General features: G+C 39.0%; 2 protein-coding genes across 4 annotated transcripts in view; one reads left to right on the forward strand and one right to left on the reverse strand.

Annotated features, from left to right (window-relative positions):
• IFTAP (intraflagellar transport associated protein) overlaps positions 1–13,718 on the reverse strand; it is a 58,943-nt gene extending 45,225 nt beyond the window's left edge. Inside the window, exon 1 of one of the 3 annotated variants that reach the window (XM_054725160.1) lies at positions 13,640–13,718. The gene's annotated coding sequence lies outside the window, so the exon portion shown is untranslated. Of the gene's footprint in view, positions 1–13,254; positions 13,388–13,596 lie in introns of those variants that run through there. The other 2 variants (XM_008146796.3, XM_054725159.1) reach the window with 2 other exon arrangements.
• Positions 13,719–14,071: 353 nt separating this feature from the next.
• RAG2 (recombination activating 2) lies at positions 14,072–15,655 on the forward strand. Its single transcript, XM_028153614.2, has one exon. It carries the CDS (start codon positions 14,072–14,074, stop codon positions 15,653–15,655), a length of 1,584 nt encoding a protein of 527 aa, XP_028009415.2.
• The last annotated feature ends 4,454 nt before the right edge of the window (positions 15,656–20,109 follow it).

Raw genomic sequence — 20,109 nt, forward strand, 5'->3', positions numbered from 1 at the left:
TTAATTGCCTTTACATGATTATCACAGTAAAGAAGAGGTTATGCTTTCATTGACTTTTTTAAGACTTCTGGAAAATCCAGTTCCACAAAAATGTTACTATTGGAAGCATTTAACAAATACCCACCTTCACATGTAGAACTCGCCCTGTCTGTAAAAATACAAAGAACCTAATGTGAAAAGTCCCCCGGGACTGACAGAGCAGCTCAGCGCTCGCCAGACAGTCGAGTGGTTTATGCAAATCCTAGCGGTTTTCTAAAAGGAAGCAATGCTTTTTCAGTTACTATTCATACTGTGTTTGTGTTTTTATCATAAAGTACTTTTCTAAAAGAAAGGGAGAGAGAGAGAGAGAGACTTGCCTGGATAATAAGATTCTTTGTTTTGCTTTGGTTTTCATGTGTTTAGGCTTAGAAGCTCCACATGAAAGACCCAGAACATATGATGATAAGTCAATGTGTATAAATATCTACTGGTAAATCCTAAGTATCACCGTCACAATCACAGCCTCCAGCAGGAAACACTGGGAGGAAGCATTGCTCTGCTCGGACTACTAACCATCACAGGAAAACCACAGGCTAGGTGAGGAACAGGGTTCTCTTCTTATCGGGTGGCTGAGCTATAGCAAGGGAGCCCTCCCTGGAGTCCTGTTTTCTACCACCACCCAAGCCGGCCAGTGTTGTGTGCTCTCTGAAAGGAGGTCATTATGAAATAGGGTATGTGGGATTACCACCACTGGCTTAGTACATTGTTGAGGTTTACCTTCAGATCCCTGCTCCATGCAGCTTACCTACACAAAACACAACTTTCAAAGAGTGGTAAGCCTTAAGAAACAAGATGCCATGAGTTAGTTTCCTCTCAATGTGCATAGCCTGCTTTTTAAAATTGTTATTTTATTGCAGAAAGAGAGAGGGAGAAAGGGAGAAAGGGAGAAAGGGAGAGAGGGAGGGAGGGAGGGAGGGAGGGAGGGAGAAAGAGAGAAAGGGAGAGAGAGGGAGGGAGGGAGGGAGGGAGAGAGAGAGAGAGAGAAAGAGAGAGAGAGAGAGAGAGAGAGAGAGAGAGAGAGAGAGATTGTTTTGTTATTCTACTTATTTATGCATTCATTGGTTATTTCTTGTATGTGCCCTGACTGGGGGTTAAACCCACAATCATGACATATTGGGTCAATGCTCTGACCAACTGAGTGACCTGGCCAGGGCCATAACCTGCTTTTTAACAGCACAGAGAGAGCTGTATGTCCACAAACAGGTTGAAAAAAACAAAACACAAAAAACCTGGGAGGCTTACCACTGATACTTAAAAATAATAAATAACACATTTTTAAAGATTTGTCCAGGAGCTATCAAAACCCACTTTCTCAAATTCTCATAGTTCTGCTCAACAAAAATCTCACACTGTGCTAAAAGGTAAGATGGGATATTATCAAAGTAAGTCTCCCTGCATAAGGAAACGAAACCATCAACCCTGATATTTCACAGGATGGGTCTCCCTTTGTAGTTTGGGAAAACGGACAAATCTCAAAAAGACCAAGTTGCATTGTAAGGGCACTGATTTATTTATGATAGAAGAGACCCGGGTGAACTGTTTGCTTCTCCCTTGACTTAACTACACCTACTTTGAACCCTCTAATTATTTTAGGTCTTTCAGTTCATATTAAGAAAAGAGAAAGAAGTCCAGCGACAGAAGTTGCCACAGATTCTTAGAGTTGAGAGAAACAGGAAGGTCATCTAGTCCAACCACAGTGAATGAATGAATGAATGAATGAATGAATGAATCTGGGAAACTTTAGTTGGGGTTTTTGTCATCTAATGACTCTATTGATGAGGAGTATTGTGTGGCTCTCATGTCATAAATAATAATGACATGCTCATGATTATGAATCTCAAAGTATATAGGAAGTCAGCAGGAAATGAGGCAAAAAGCAACAATCTCCCCCTGGATCGGTATAACTATGCCTCCGACTATATTCTGTACCCAGTAATACTGTTGTTTCAAATACTCACCAATACACACAAGAAAACAAAGGAAAATATAAAAGGAATAAAGAAGAAGGCATAAATACAAATCTTACAAAATAGAAAAGAATCTCAACTCCTTTGCTATTATTTTTTTCCCTAAGAATGAGATAAAAACATACAATTCTAACATCAAAGAATACACTGCGCTTCAAGTTATAAGCTTCTGCCAACAAATCTATTCTAACACTTAAAAGGCATGGAATTTTTCATTATCACCAAAAATGTTGATGGCATAAGCATCTATATTTTACATAAATTCTCCCAGGAATATCAAAGGAAGCACTGAGAGAGAGGTCTTTAGAAAAGAGAAGTTGTGTTGTCATCCATGCAGAGGTCTCAGTAGGAGGCATGTCTTAGCTATACTTTTTTCCTTGACCAAATCTCATCTTAAGGAAAAGTGAAGAAGAATTGCCTGTAATAAAAATATGCGGGCTTACTACATGCTTACCATGAACATAAATATCACAAAGTTTGCCTTAACAGAACAGGTTCTAGTTCCTCTCCTAATGAAGACTGTAAATCTACACGTTCAATACAGGACTCCATTTTTGTAATAGGAATGACTATGATGACCTGTTTCATGATTAGCGATAGGGAATGGAGTGAAAACATTTTAAAATAAAGTATGTAATAGGAATAAGAACAATGGAACATGTCAAGGCAAAAGAGTGAATTTTATAAAGGAAGCAGGAAATATATATAGACAATCTGTAGCATATGGAACTAGGCAAAAGTACGATCCATAAAAATTGATCAATTAAACCTTAGAAAAATTAAAAACTTTGCTCTGTGAAAGATCCTGTTAAGATGAAAAGAAAAATTACAGACTAGGAGAAAATATTTATAAGTCACATATCCAATAAAGGACCAACATATAGCATAGAAAGAATTCTCAACACTCACTAAAGAAAAAAATCCAATTTAAAAAGGACAAAAGACACACACAGATATTTCAGCAAAGAGGATATATAAATGGAAAATAATCTCATGAAAAGGTATTCAATATCATTAGCCACTAAAGAGATGCCAATTAAAACCACAATGAGATACTTATTAGAAATGACTAAAATAAAAAATTGTGATAACACCGAATGTTGGCAGGATGCAGAAAAACTGAATAACTCGTATGTTGCTGGTGGCAGTGCAAAATGATTCAGCCATTCTGAAGAAGAGTTTGGCAGTTCCTGACAAAACTAAAACTGGACTTAGCATACAAACAAACAATTGCACTCTTTGCATTTATCCCAGAGAAATAAAGACGTATTCCCATGCAAAAAGTTGTATATGAATTGCCACAGCAGCTATATTCACAACAGTAAAAAAAACAGGAAACTATCCAAATGTCCTTTAGTGGGTGAATAGTTAAACCGTGGTACATCCCTACCATGGAATATTACTCAGCAATAAAAAGGAACAAACTATTGATTCATTCAATAACCTGGATGAACCTCAGAGGAATTATGTGGAGTGAGAAAAAGCCAATCGCAAAGGGCTATATACAGACTGCATGATTCCATTTATATAACATTCATGAAATGACAATGATCAAGATAGACAGGGAACAGTTAGTGGTTGCTGGGGTTATAAATGAGGGGAGGAGATGGATGTGAATATCGACGGGGTAACGTAGTGGGTTCCTATAGTGGTGTTACAGCTGAGTATCTTGATTGTGGTAGTGGTTATGCAAGGCGACACGTGTGCTATAGTTGAACTACTCACACATACAAATGAGTGTATACGTATATAGCTAGTGAAATCGGGATATACCCTGTGGATTCTACCAATATCCATTTCCCACATGTACTACTACATTTTTACAAGGTGTTAACATTGCAAAAGGCTGGATCATGAAATCTCCCTGGACATCTCTTTACAACATCCTGTGAATCTATCCTGTGAATCTATAATTATTTCAAAACTAAAAGTTTAAAAAAGGAGGAGAGAGGTGTAGAAGAAGAAGGTTGAGCCACTTTAAGGCAAAAGAGATTTAGGAAAAGAAAAAATTATCACTAAAAGTTTTACCAGGAATGCTGGCACTCAGCGTGTTGATGGCTTCCCCCCTGCAGAAAGTTCTGGGGGATGGGAATAATGCTAATCTATAAAATGCCATGTTTAAGCAGAAGCTTTCCTCTTGAAAAATTTGCTTCCCTATCCTGCTTATTCATCCAAGCTACTGTAATGAGGTTTCTTGAGGCTATCATTCATTAAGCCTGGCTGTTCATCAGCAGATTGTATAAAATCAATTTTCTTTCCCCAAAATATAGTCTTCCTCCAAGCTGTTTAAGCCAATCCAGACATATCTGCATTGGCTCACTGAGGCAGGTCAACTGAGTATTAGACTGTTTTCAATTACACAGTTCTGCATTCCATTAAACAAAGAAAAATGCAAACAGTTAAGCACTCAAACTTCCTCTCTCTGCTCACTGCCTGTCATTTTTTAAAAAACAGATCACCTGTGGATGTGGAATCTAAAGGATACAACCATAAGACAAATTTCAGAAAATCCGTTGTTTCTGAAATCTGGAAGAATACCATTTCACCACCTTTTTTGTTTCTTTTAGTTGCCTTTGTTAAAACTAAAAGTTGTGAGTCATCACAAGTAACTACCCTATCTTCATCCCCTAACGAAACTCCCACATCATTCGACCTCTAGGCTAGCACGTTTATTAAGAAAAGTGTACAATACACATTTATCAACCGTGTTCAAAACTGATCTCCTACCTTCAGAACTGTGATCAACCACATCAATGAGTTGTGGACAATAACAGTGTTTCAGTGAACATTTCTTGAAAGGCCCCTTTCAAAGCTGGGAATCCATAAGGCAGTAGTTCCAGAGTCACTTACAGCTCTAGAATCGTGCAATAATATTTAAATAATAAAAGATTTATTAGCTCATTATAATCCCACCTTCACATGGGATGCAAAGTCCCATTGATGCTTATTTGATCTGTGTTGCACAACTGTAACTAGAAGGCATCCACTCCTGATTAAAGGTACCCCCTCTCTCCAGCTTCCTGAGCCTGTTGGCCACCTGCGCCCAGTGCGGTGCACAGCACTTCACACCAGAAAGCCTATTTTAAAGCAAAACGTGCACCGTTGGTTAGGAGCAGGTGTAGCCCAACGGAACTAAATCAACTCCGCTTGCAGGAGTTCATTTCTAAGTATTTCAAAATGCCAGATCTTGCAAATAAAATTGACCTTTTCATTTGACATTCTCTTAAAAGAAATGAGATTTTAAAGATGTATTTCCCAACTATGTTTAATTCTAAGTTCCTAAGAATGTGAAATTATCAATGGGCTTTAAAGATAATACAGTGATTCCCCAGCATCCAATTACTCTCAGCATTTTTATTTGCAATTTTGCCTCAATGTACACAAAACAAACACACGGACACACATACAAAATTTCTCTTTTCCAACATGGTTTCTATACTCAAGGTAGAAATTAAGAACACAAACACCCTCACCTAAAAGTGAAATTTTTATTAGTACAACATTGTAAAACACCTATGAAATTTCCCCCCATTTAACCTTATAGCAAAGAGTGCACCTTAAATCAGAAAACATGGAACATAGAAAAATAGCAGTGATTCTGGTCAGGTGGCCATATTTAATTAATTGCTTTAAACAAAAAAAATGACAAGTCACTTGTCATGTTCTTCTCTTGACAATCCATCATACTAACTGTAGATTGCTTCTGTCCATATATTTGCTTTTCCTTCCTCTTTTCTCCTCTTTGTCAGTTTCGGTTGTGGCTCCTATATTGTGGGATTCACTCAACAAGCCAAACTTCTCCCTTTCCTTTACTATTCATATTATTTTCTTAAAAATCAACCACCTAGCCCGGCCAGTGTGGTTCAGCGGTTGAGTGTCGACCTATAAACCAGGAGGTCATGGTTCGATTCAGTCAGGGCACACACCCGGTTTGCAGGCTCAATCCCCAGTGTGGGGCGTGCAGGAAGCAGCCAATCAATGATTCTCTCTCATCACTGATGTTTCTCTCTCTCTCTCTCCTGCTCCCTTTCTCTCTGAAATCAATAAAAATATTTTTTAAATCAACCACCTATTAAAATTTCTTAAATTGTCTATGCCTATCCAAATGCTATGAAAAGTTGCCATCAGCCTTACTTCAAATACTAACTCATTGAGCAACGATGTAATTTAAGTTGTTTCTGCATTTATAAAATGGGGGTGGAGATGCTTGAGGGTGCCCTGGGCTTCTTGGTTAACACTGTCATGAGTTCATGGAACAGCGTTTCTCCCCTACCTCCCCTCAACCCACCAGGTACACACACCTGCAGCTCTGTCACCCTGGTCAAGTTACTTAACTTCTCTGGCCGCAAGTTGTTTGAATGTAAAAATAAAGGGACTGGACTTGAAGCTGTCTTCCATTTTTGACATTCTCTTTTTCTCCAATTATGCTTGCTTTTTGTTCAATTACTATGTCAGTATATCTCATTACTTTTATGTCCCCTGTGGAATAAAAATTATTTTATTCTGTAATTACACTGACTTGTATTCTTTAATTGTCCACTGTTTCTTGGATTTAAGGTAGGAGAAAGCAATATATTTCAGGAGGAGTTAGAATTTGATTCTGCCTCAAGGTTTAAGAAAGGGCTGAGCAACCTATAATTGAGATTTCTTGGTGAACTTTTAAGGGTAAGCATGGGAAGAATGTGGGGCATCTTAATCCACAATCAAAAGTTGCTTCATCCTACTATAAATGCATGTTCCTTTAGGGCAAGATCTATGTCTGTGATTTTTCTCCGTTTCTCCCCATGACTGTACATAGTGGACATACAATAAATTGTTTACTATTTCACATTAAGTTTCTATGCTGAACATTGAGTTTCTTTGGTAGACTGGGACCTTGGATAAACATTAGAATAGAGCACAAAGAAATGAAAATTTTTATGGTTATGTTATAGGCTTACTAGGTGGTATATATTTTTCTTGATGCAACCGTTTTTAATTAATTGTTTTAAAATGATGTCAGCTACAGTAATTAAGACTATGGCATTGGTGAACGAAAAGGCAAATGGATCAATGAAACAGAATAGACAGCCCAGAAATAGACCCACACAAATATAGTTAGCTGATCTCTGACAAAGGCAATACTACAATGTAGCATGGACAGTATTTTCTACAAATGATTCTTGAACAACTGGACATCCACATGCAAAAAGAAATTTAATCTAACCACAGACAGTACACCCTTCACAAGAATTAACTTAAAATGGACCATGGACCTAAATGTAAAACACAAACCATAAAGTTCCTAGGAGAAAACGTGGAAGAAAGCCTAGATGACCTTGGATATCTCGACAACTTTTTAGATACAACCCTAAAGGCATGATCTATGAAAGAAATAATTGATAAGAGAGACTTCATTAAAATTACAAACTTCTGCTCTCTGAGAGACACTGTGAAGAGAATGAGAACACAAGTCACAGCCTGAGAGAAAATATTTGCAAGAGACATATCTGATAAAATGTTATCCAAAATACAAAAAGAACTCTAAAAATTCAACAATAATAAAACAATGAAATTTAAAGACTAGGCTAAAGAACTTAACAGACACCTCAGCGAAGAAGATATCCAGATGACAAAGAAGCACAGGAAAAGATGCTCCACATAACATGTCATCGGGGAAATGCAAATTAAAGCAATGAGGTACCACTATACAACCATCCGAATGGCCAAAACCCAGATCACTGACGACTCCGAATGTGCAGCAACAGGAACTCCTGTGCATGGCGGTGGGAATGCAAAATCACACAGCCACCTTGGGAGACAGTTTGGCATTTTCTTACAAAACAAAATATACACCCACCATATGACCCATCAACCCCACTCCTTGGTATTTACCCAAAGGAGCTAAAACTTATGCCCACACAAAAACGGGCACGTGGATGTTTATAGCAGCTTTATTCATAAATGCCCAAACCTGGAAACAACTATGGTGTCCTTCAGTGGGAAAGTGGATAAATAAACAGTGGTCCATACAGACAATGAAATGTTATTTAGCATGCACACACACACACACACACACACACACACACACAAGAGCTATCAAGCCAGGAACAGATATAGAGTAACCTTTAAGGTTATATACTGCGTGATTCCAACTATAGGCATACCTCATTTTACTGTGTTTTACTTTATTGTGCTTCACAAATGTTTCTTTTTTTTTTTTTTTTTTGGCAAATTGGAAGGCAAGACCCTCCACCAGCAAAATGATCATAACTCGCTTTATTGCGATACTCACTTTATTACAGTAGTCTGGAACCACAATATCTCCTAGGTATGCCTGCATATAACATTTGGGAAAAGGAAAAACTATGGGAACAGTAAAAAGAGGAGGGAGGGAGGTATGAATACACAGAGCACAGGATATGTTTAGGGTAGTGAACCTATCCTATATGATACCATAACTGTAGATGCAGGTCATCTTACATTTGTCCGAACCCACAGACTACACCACACCTGATGCAAAGTATGGACTCTGGGGGATAATGATGTGTCACTGTAGGTTCATCGATTGTAACAAATGTACCTCTGGTGGGGGTGTTGATAATGGGGGAGGCTATGCATGAGTGACAGAGGAGGTATATGGGAATCTCTGTAACTTCCACTCAATTTGCTGTGAACCTAAAACTGCTCTAAAAAATAGTCTGTTCAAAAATTAAGTCAACTTTGCCACCTTTCATTTATTCTTCCTTTGATTGTGAAATTTTGGGGTGGGAGTGGGAGAGGCTACCAACATAGTTGGATGGGCACTCTAAATACAATATCTCATTTAATCATTTGCAACAACCGTTTAATGTAAATATTTCTATTATCCCCATTTCAGAGATGGGGAAAGAAGCTTAGAGATTAAGTAGACTCCACCTGGAAATGGCAGAGCGAGCAGAGAAAATCAGGTCAGCTTGACTCCAAAGCCCACTGTCTCGATCATTCCCTTGTACAACATTACACAGCAGCTCCCTGATATAAGCTAGGAATAGGTCTCCAATAATTAGAACTCCTTTCTGAGGCTTACATTAGAGAAAATGAAACTGTCAACGAACAATTCCAAGTCAAGGAACGATTCCAAGTCAAAGCGACTGACAATTAGCCCAGCTGGCATGGCTCAGTGGTTGAGCATCGACCTAAAAACCAGGAGGTTGTGGTTCATTTCCTGGTCAGGGTACATGCCCAGGTTGCAGGCTTGATCCCCAGTGTGGGGCATGTAGGAGGCAGCCCATCAATGATTCGCCCTCATCATTGATGTTTCTATCTCTCTTTCCCTCTCCCTTCCTCTCTGAAATCAATAAATATAAGTGTATTTTTTTAATTATTAACAATGGTAGTAATGGTCACTGCTTTAGGAAAAATAATTTCCCATTTGATTCATAATAGTATTTATTTAAATCATAGCAATGATATTCATTTTCTTCTGTGTTTTTCTAAAATTTTTTCAATGAAAATATAAATAAGGTTTCAACCAGGTTTTTCCTTTGTCCTTACAGATGAACAGTGGGCTGTGTGTCCATTGTTTGCCAGTAAGGAAATAGTTAAATCTTGAGGGTGCACCCTGGTGGATATCTCCCTCAACCATCTAAAGAAAAAAAAGGTCACAGTCAGTTACTCCCGTTAGAGCAGCGTTCGCCTGAACATCTGCAGGCGCACACACACTCTCTCTCTTTACCGTCACCTTCTGCCTGCCACGGTCAGAGTGGGCAGTCAGTGAATCTTCCCCCAAGTCCCGCTGACATTTAATACCTGGTTTAGCGGCCAAGACTCGGCCCCTCTGGCATTCAGGTAGGTCCAATACCTTCATTTCTACCAAAGCTAAAAGATGAGCACCTATGTTTGTCAACGGTAAGGGAAAGACCCCTTCCACCGCGTGTGAGTCAGCAGGTGGACTGGATGTCCAGATGGGGAAGGGATGATGTCGAATTTGGAAACTCTGGGGCCTTCTGGTCTCAAGCTGCTGCAAGGATTTAATTCCTGTGGCATCAGAGCCCAGGTATTCATCTTAGGGCAGAAAGGCTCCTCTGGCCTAAATGTCACAAGGAAGACCTAATTCTGGTTTGACTGCCAGCAACACAAAACAAAACAAAACAAATCAGATCATGTATGTCTCCAACCTGATTAACCGCGCCAGGTATGGTTAATTCAAGCATGAGGTCACCTGCTATTTTGGAGCAATCAGGAAAACGTTGGCAACACTGATGAGTAAGTTTTCATGCGTCGGAGTACAGTGGTTTTCTTTGAGAGGGAAAAGAGTCCATTCAGGCACAAGAAACTACAAACCCAGACCTCACACGCTCAGTCCTCTTTTGATTCTCAACTATGCCCTGGCTTCACAGTGCATAAACGAACATCTCCCTGCTGAGAAACGTTAGCCAAGGGTTGGGAAAAGTGTATACGTCTATTGAGCCTATAGTTCTGTCTTTTAAAATGAATCTTGAATGTGTTGACTTTGAAACTTCCTTCGGTTGAAGAACAGTGTCTTCTTTTGCAAAACCTGCCTGTTTTATCTAGCCTATTTAAGGCAAGTTAGTTATTTTAATTCTAGTATAACCTTTTAAAAACTCTTACAAGAAAAGATGTCACTAACATAGTCATATGAAAACCATGGAAAATATACAATAGTCTATTCTAGTAACAACATATTTACGTGAATAAAGCAAAACTTCAAAAACTAAATCAATATTGCAAAATAATGTGACAACACCTTCAATGTTCTGTTTATTCTTTACATACCTAAGTCATCTGGCCATGGTTCAATTATGGGTAATCTAACATTAAGTGCACCAATAGCTGAACTGTGTTAAAAGCGGTTTTCATTCATCTTAACAGTAGTAAACCTGAGTGTTGTTTTTACTATTAGGTCCCTGAAATGATGAGGTACGCCAATGGCAGGGCATCAAAGAGAGAACAGGTCAAAAGTCTTTAGGAATCTGAACTAAGCTACGAAAAATCGGGTAGTATTCCTTATGCCTTGCCCAAGAACATGTTTCTATTTAATCTACGTTAATCATGTTTTCACTTATGAGAAGCCAATATCCCTATGACAACCTTAACATGAAGCCAACGGGCTACAATGAAAACAGGTTTTTTAAAGCTTGCTGCTTAAAACCAAGTATGTTCACCCTGGATGGGTTGCTTTTTATGCTCGTAACAGCCTTCATCAGTGTTTAAAACAAACGGGCTTTGGCTTCAGCACTCCCTCCACCCAAAAGTGGGCAACTCTGTGACCATCATCGCACGGTATGCTGGGTGTGATCACTTAGGGTTTGCATTTACGGAATTGAGGGTCAACAGTTTTTCCTTTTAGTTCCTTTTCCATTGTCTTAGCGGCACAGATGCCTTCTCTTATGTATACTTGGGTAGGCCACAAAGAAAGAAAACGCTTGCCCACGTTATTTCAAAAGCCGGGCAAGCTGCTGAACCTACAAACCACTGTGGTCTGAGGAAGAGGGAGGCTTGCTTTCATCACTTTAGAAACAGTCCGTCTCATTCACCATTCATTTCTCACTTGGTTTAATAACCCACAGGATGATTACTAAAAGATCTCACCTTGAGGACCCTCCCAACTGAAACTAATGGGTAGAAAGAATATTTAGCCATTAATTACATCTGTCTACAGAAGTGCTTCAAGGCAGAAAGCCCCACCAACATCTCAGACTGACATTAGATCCTAAATGGTCCCAGGAACCTTTGGAGGGGGGATAAAAATAAATTACAGTATTAACATTTACTGAATACTTATTATTTGACAGGCACTGTGCTATGAGATTTACATACACAGGATTTACATTACCCCAGTTAATCTTCAAAGCAACCCAATGTAGCCCTAGCCAGTTTTGCTCATGGTTAGAGCATTGGCCTGTGGACTGAAGGGTCCCGGGTTCGATTCCAGTCAAGGGCATATGCCCAGGTTGTGGGCTCAAACCCCAATAAGGGGTGTGCAGGAGGCAGCCAATCAATGATTCTCTCTCATCATTGATGTTTCTATCTCTCCCTCTCCCTTCCTCTCTGAAATCAATAAAAATATATTTTTTAAATCAATATATACATACTAATATTATCCTCATTTTACAAATATGAAAAGACAGAGGGAAAATAACTTGTCCAAGATGGTTCTAGAGCAACTAGAATTAGAGCCCAGACTTGAACTCAGACAATCCAATATAAGTTTGCATATTTAATGAGGGGTTACAGAAAGGGTAACAAGAAGGATGAAATATTTCCTTTTATCTAAATTCAACTCATCACCAGCATCTCCATTGCATATGCTTATCCAATTCTCATTAGACTAAAAATAATTACCAGTCTATACCTACTGACCACATTCCCGAATCTTAAAGCCCTTTTAATCATCTTGGGTATTATAAATATGATCAGCCATGAGCAGCAGGTAATTGTGTACTAACAACCTTACTTTTGATAAGTTCAAGTATAATCATAACAACTATCATTTACCGTGTGCAAAGTCCTGTTCTAAGTCCTTTATATGTATGCATTCATTTATTAATTGAGACTTACCAACCTATGAAGTAGGTAAAATAATTATCCCATTTTAAAGATGAGGAAACTGAAGCAGAGACGTCAAATTGTTTGCCCACGTTCACGTACTTAGTGACACAGCCAAGATTCTGCATGCAGCCAGTCAGCCTTCAGAGTCCATACTCTTAGCCACTGTTTTATGAAGTATATTAACAATTTACTCTTAAAAGTCAAGGCATCTATTTTGTTTCCTTTCTCTTGTTCCTAGAACTTCACTCTGCAAACAGGGAAGGTGCTTCTCATTAAGGCTCGTGACATCTCTCTAAGGTAGGTGATGATAATAAAAATCAAAATTCGTCAAGCTTACTTCATCTAGTAAATACCTTTGAAAACATGCTGTGATACAAATATTAAATCCTGAATAATTGTGGCACCTCTCGGCTTAATGCCTGCTTAAGGGTTACTAAAGAATTACTTCAGATGTTTTGGGCTGGAAAGAGAGGTCTGAATTAACAGCCACTAACTCTATTTTCGGAAAGGGAGAGGGAGGGGGAAGAAGTGAGAGGGAGGGGGAGAAAGAGAGAGAGTGGTTTAGGAATCTTCTCTGCTTAGAACCCTAAAAACCAGAGCAAGGGCAGTTGAGAAGACAAAGGGCCTTTGACGTGGCACTCACTTAAAGTCTAATAACTGTATATTTTCATGACTAAATATAGGAGTGGTAAAATCATTATCAGGTCGTTTCTACCTTGCACTCCAAGTATTCTGAGACCCGGCTTTCGGTTCTGCAAACAGTCACGGCTTTTCTAACCTTGGTGCCCCCCTGAACTGAACTCCCAGCCCGGCAACCTGAGGATGCTCAGGGGTGCGCTTCTTTGCGGAGCGCCGCGCCACCGCATCAGGCAGCCCTCTGCAAGGACACCTCGGCCTGGCGTCCTTCAGGCTCCCGTTTCCAGGCAACCCCACTCGGGCCAGAGCAACTCTTCTTTCTCCGAGGTCATCAGACCCTGGGCAGAGGGCTGGCTTCAGCCCCTCCTGGTGCTGCAGACGTCCCTAACCCGGATGTTGGGGCTGCGTTAGCCACTCTCACCTCCCAATCTCTAGATTTCCGCTCTGGCTCCAAATCTAGTCACTTCGCACTTTTGACGTCCTCCTTCAGAAAAACGTCCTAGGAGTCTCCCCTCCCGGAGCAATGGAAACTGTCTTAGCCGTGCAGCCCATAGAGAACTGATTCCTGGGAAATGTAGTTCTTTCTGACGTCAAGTGGTGGGTTTTAAGAAAAAAGGACTACAATTCCCAGAAATCTAAGGGAGGATTGTCCGCGTCTAAAACGTGTCCCAGCTGCTAGCTTTGTATTAGACAGGGAGGTTCTGTGGCTCTTTGCTTACCCTAACTGCCTGGATTTTGCTAATTCAGTCCCACTACAAGCTTGTGGAAGAACTTTTGTTTAAAACATGCTTTCTTCATGTGAGGGGATCGAAACACTGTTATTTATCTAAAGAGTTGTAGTAAGTTAATTTTTTTGTAATTCTTTCAGATAAGAGAACTATCCACAATCAGAAAATATGTCACTACAGATGGTTACAGTCAGTAATAACATATCCTTAATTCAACCGGGCTTCTCACTAATGAATTTTGATGGACAAGTTTTCTTCTTTGGCCAAAAAGGCTGGCCCAAGAGATCCTGCCCCACTGGAGTTTTCCATTTTGATGTAAAACATAACCATCTCAAACTGAAGCCTGCAGTTTTCTCTAAGGATTCCTGCTACCTTCCTCCTCTTCGCTACCCAGCCATCTGCACATTCAAAGGAGGCTTAGAGTCTGAAAGGCAACAATACATTATCCACGGAGGGAAAACACCAAACAATGAGCTTTCAGATAAGATGTATGTTATGTCTGTTGTGTGCAAGAACAACAAAAAAGTTACTTTTCGCTGCATTGAGAAAGACTTGGTAGGAGATGTTCCTGAAGCCAGATATGGTCATTCCATTGATGTGGTATATAGTCGAGGGAAGAGCATGGGTGTCGTCTTTGGAGGGCGGTCATACATACCTTCTGCCCAGAGAACCACCGAAAAATGGAATACTGTAGCAGACTGCCTGCCCCATGTTTTCTTGGTGGATTTTGAATTTGGGTGCTCTACATCATACATTCTTCCAGAACTTCAGGATGGGCTCTCTTTTCATGTCTCCATTGTCAGAAATGATACCATTTATATTTTAGGAGGACATTCACTTGCCAATAACATCCGCCCTGCCAACCTATACAGAATAAGGGTTGATCTCCCCCTGGGTAGCCCAGCTGTGAATTGCACAGTTTTGCCAGGAGGAATCTCTGTCTCTAGTGCAATCTTGACTCAAACAAACAATGATGAATTTGTTATTGTGGGTGGCTATCAGCTTGAAAATCAAAAAAGAATGGTCTGCAATATAATCTCTTTTGAGGACAACAAGATAGAGATTCGTGAGATGGAGACCCCAGATTGGACCCCAGATATTAAGCACAGCAAGATATGGTTTGGAAGCAACATGGGCAACGGAAATATTTTCCTTGGCATACCAGGAGACAATAAACAAGCTGTCTCAGAAACATACTATTTCTACATGTTGAAATGTACTGAAGACGATATGAACGAAGATCAGAAAACATTCACCAATAGTCAAACATCAACAGAAGACCCAGGGGACTCCACGCCCTTCGAAGACTCAGAAGAATTTTGTTTCAGTGCGGAAGCAAATAGTTTCAATGGTGATGATGAATTTGACACCTATAATGAAGATGATGAGGAAGATGAGTCTGTAACTGGCTACTGGATTACATGCTGCTCTACTTGTGATGTGGATATCAACACTTGGGTACCATTTTACTCAACTGAGCTAAATAAGCCAGCCATGATCTATTGTTCTCATGGAGATGGGCACTGGGTCCATGCCCAGTGCATGGATCTGGCAGAACGCACACTCATCCAGCTGTCAGAAGGAAGCAACAAGTATTACTGCAATGAGCATGTGAAGATAGCAAGAGCACTGCAAACCCCAAAACAAGCTCTACCCTTAAAAAAGCCTCCACTGAAACCCCTCCACAAAAAGGGTTCTGGGAAAATTCTTACTCCTGCCAAGAAATCCTTTCTTAGAAGGTTGTTTGATTAGTTTCACAAAAACCTTCCAGATTCAAGTGCATCAAGTTTTTAAACCAATTATAAAGAATCATAGCAATGATAAAATTATATTCATCTTTTCATTTATTGAAAATGTCTGTATTTTCTTTTAGTTAGATGAAATTCAGTACCAGTAAAAAGTACTTATAATACAGTACTAAGTACTTGAAAATATTTTACTCAAAAATATCTTAAATGAAAATTTCTTATCTGAATATTTTCATTCAAAGAATCTTAAATACAGAAGTATTAATAATAAGATAGATAGATAGATAGATAGATAATAGATAGATAGATAGATAGATAAATTCCATTGGCATGAGTAAAAAGAAAAGGAATCATCATCAAGTTGGTTAAATGTTTATCAAGTATCTGCATGAACTTTCTTTGAAGGATCCCTCATCATATGGTGTACAAATGATAAACCAAAGCCAGTCACTCGAACTGATTCTTGGAGAGAGTTAGTGAGAACAGAAGTCCACTGATGCTTAGCACTCTGAAAAAAAGGAAAATGAGTGAGAGTACACTAAAAAAATTAGGGGGGGGGATAAATCTCACAGAGAAGGATAGTATTGTTTATTTCCCCAAATAACAAAAGTCTAAAGGATTCCCTATATTTAACAGGTAGAAGACTTCAAACGAGGGAAAATTATTTGTGTATATGTCTAGTTAATATGAGGAGTTTGCTGCCAGTGTAAACTGTAAAATCAGTGAGCTTGTTAAGGTCCAACAAAACCCTTTCTAGAATGAAAGTTAAAAGGACTGTTAATTTTGAGGCTTAGAGACATCAACCGATAATTAGATGACCTTTGAAACAAATATCTCCCCCCCGCCCCGAAGTATTTTTCTGGAAAGGAGTTTTACCTTAACCTAAGAGCCTAAGCCATCGACTCTTATCATCAGTCTTCATGGAGAGTCCACGATGTAAGTTTCTATTGAAATTTTTAGAAAAATATGAAACATACAAAAGATAAAACTCTGGAACCCAAGTTCTTTTTTTTCCTAACAGTTCCACGTCTTCGATGCTAAAATTAACTTGAATAAGTTAAATCATGTTAACTTTGTTTCAGTAATGTTTTTTGATGAATATTCCTTTTGAACAATTTGCTGTGCCATTGTTTTGATTTTTTGTTATTTCTATCATCTACATGAAACTAATAAAATATTAAAATGTCTCCTGTTTATATTTATTTACTTCAATTATTAACATTTATAGCTACCCAATGAAGGGAAAAATTATACTATTTAATAGTCTCGGGATCCCAGTAATTTATTTTCTATCTGTTAGTAGAAACTAGCATAAGTTACTAGTAGAGCTGAAATATCCTTCATAGAGTTCAAAAGAGTTATTCCTTCTAGAGGCAGATACAAACTCTTATCTTGATTTGTCTACAGATTTAAAAAAGTAAAATTGTCATTAATTCATTGGTTCTTTATGGAAGAGTCAAAATGTAAAATACATGTACAAAGATATAGTATTAATAAACATAGCAAAAGAGCCACATACTAAGGTTGTTTTTATTAATATCCATTGTTCAAACATAAAAAAATTTATCCAAATTAGTGAAATCTTTTAAAATATTATCTTTAGAGAATATTATTTAAAAGGGCAATGTCATTTTCTGACATGTTCTGAAATTTAAACTCATTTTGTAACAGAATTACAGAATAACATTTTAATTAAATTAAATAGTATCTCAAACTATTGTCACACTATACAGACTTTACCATCTCTCCTCAATACTGTTTCAGCATCATCAATGGATTTCTACTCATATACCTAAACCAGTAAACTACTATTTACTAAGTATCCTAAGTGTCTGACTTTAGCCAACTATGAATTTCATGAGGACTCAAATGGTGACTTTATAATTTTGGTATTCCCAGTACTTAGCATTATGCCTGGCCTATTGTAGGCTTCTAAAGTGCAGTTGAACTGAATTAAATTAAATTGATTGGTGAATTCCATCTATATTCCAATAAGGACAACCTATTCTTTGTCACACACACACACACACACACACACACGTGAAACAACCTATACGTGTGTGTGTGTGTGTGTGTGTGTGTGTGTGTGTGTGTTCTTAATACCAAGCCCTGTTTCTGGTATATTAGTTAATGCTCAATAAATGTTCATTGAATTAAGTTCACTGTATATCAACTGAAATGTACTCACTTCTGTAGTTGTCTCACTGTCCTTCTGATTCCTTAATAAGTGAAGGATGAGATATGGAAATGCACCCCTTGTGTTCCAAACATCTTTACCAATCAAAATATCTCATCCCACAGAGCTTGGAAACAAACAAACAAACAACAACAAAAAAAAACAGTGTACTGCACAGAAGATGAGGTGAGGTCTTGATTAAATTTATTCTCTTTTGTAGTGAAAAGAGGTCACACAGGTTTAGAATGGATATCATGGTACATTTAGCTAGAAAAGGCAGCCATTCTAATCCCCAGTGACAAGAATTCCAAATAATTTATATGCTGCCAAATTCCACCATAGCATAGAATATTGCTTTTTGACTGGGAATTTAGCATAGATGATGCCAGCTTTAGCCAAACCTACTTCTGTCAGGCAACACCTAACATAGGGATCTTATTTCTAAAAGAACTAATACCTCATTCTGTCTCCAGATGTCAATCTAGTAGATGTGTATTTATTTAAGTCATAATTTTGTGAGACTAGATAGGAAAACTTATCAATAACATTCCTTTTTAAAAGCTGCTTAGCATGTATAGCTTAAGGATAAAGAACTTTTGAGTAGCCTCTTTGGGGTATCCACCAGTAAGCATTTATAGACAATCCAAGGTCTACGCAAAATATGATGGGACCTGCAAAAGAAACGTAAAAGTGGAGTCCTATCTTTGGGGAAGTTACAGTCTCACTGTAGGATGAGGCAAGGGGGCAAGGCAGGAAAGTGACAGAAAATAAAGTAATACACTTCAAGCAACTGATGACAAATTTAAAATCAGGCATCCATGCAGGAACACTTTACTTTCTTAGTAACAGTAAGTCGGTACGTATTTTAAGAAGGCACTGTCACCATCAGCAGGGGGCAAAAATGATTAGGTAAAAGCCAGAGGCAAAAGGAAGTTTCCATGAGAAAGAAGGAAACAAGTCAGGGGAAGGAATGCTAACTTCATGAGGGAATGAGTCTGCCAGTGGGACACCGTCGTCAGAGGGCATGAGATGTGTGCAAGAGGACATGTAGAACATGTCAAAATGTTTGAAATTGCTCCTCCATCATTTAAACGTGTAGGCATAACCTTTCTCACTCTTGGACAAATCTCCTCACATTTAATACCTTCCCTTCCGCTCGTATCCCACTCCTCTCTGGCCGTGGACTGTATCAGTTGTCTGCCTCAAACTCTTCAATGGTTTCCATTTGCATTTGGGGTAGGATTGAAAGTCTTGACCTAGCCCGGCCAGTGTTGCTCAATGGTTGAGCATGGACCCATGAACCAAGGGGTCCCTGGTTCAGTTCCCAGGCAGGCCTGATCCCGAGTGGGGAGGCGTGCAGGAGGCAGCCAACTGGTGTTTCTCTCTCTATTCCTCTCCCTTCCTCTCTAAAAATCAATTTTATTAAACATTAAAAAAAAATCTGTTGTTTCTTTAAAACAAAAATAAAATAAAGTCATGACCCAATCAACCTGTTCCTGTGCAATGAGGCCTCTGCCTGATCCTCTCTCACCTTCGCTCGGTCAGCTCCTACAGGAGGGCCATTCCTTTTGTTCCTAAACACCCTGCCTCAGCATCTGCTCACAGTCTAAGTCTTCTCCAGTCCATCACCTCTCACCTGCTCCATCCACTCATTCTACCAGTCTCCTCCTAAGGTTCCTCCTTCCTAGGCTATTTATTTGATTCCCCAGTTTAAATCCCATTGTGCTATATTGTATTTTTATTGCACCTGGCACTTTTCCTTCATGAAGCCAGCTAGAGTGTGCAGTCATGCATTTATTAGGTTTATTGCTGGTTGATGTCACCTCCCCCAAAGTCTCTGTGAGCAGTAACCATCTCTGTTGCTGTAGCTCCAGTGCCAAGCACCCATTGCCTGCTCATAGAAGGCATTCTATAAATATTTGTTCAAAATATAGGCTGAAGTAGTTCAAAAAAGTACCAGGAACAATATAGAACTTAGCTGGGTCTTCAAGGGTAAGGAGATACTTCATTATTTTTATTTCAAAGAGGAAGGGATGGAGAGATAGAAACATCAATGATGACAGAGAATCGTCGATCAGCTGCCTCCCGCATGCTACCTACTGGGGTTTGAGCCTGCAACCCCAGGCATGTGCCCAAACCAGGAATTGAATCATGACCTCCTGGTTCATGGGTCGACATTCAATCACTGAACCACACTGACCAGGTAAGATACTTCATTCTTAAATTCAAAGGTAATCTACACTAATAAAAGAGTAACGTGCTAATTGACCGTACCTTTGAGA

The sequence above is a fragment of the Eptesicus fuscus genome, chromosome 13 (genome assembly GCF_027574615.1).
Source record: "Eptesicus fuscus isolate TK198812 chromosome 13, DD_ASM_mEF_20220401, whole genome shotgun sequence".
In the NCBI taxonomy this organism is placed as follows: domain Eukaryota; kingdom Metazoa; phylum Chordata; class Mammalia; order Chiroptera; family Vespertilionidae; genus Eptesicus; species Eptesicus fuscus.

Excerpts from the sequence above, each read along its gene's own strand:
- RAG2 (XM_028153614.2), top strand. The coding sequence starts at position 14,072 with ATGTCACTACAGATGGTTACAGTCAGTAATAACATATCCTTAATTCAA.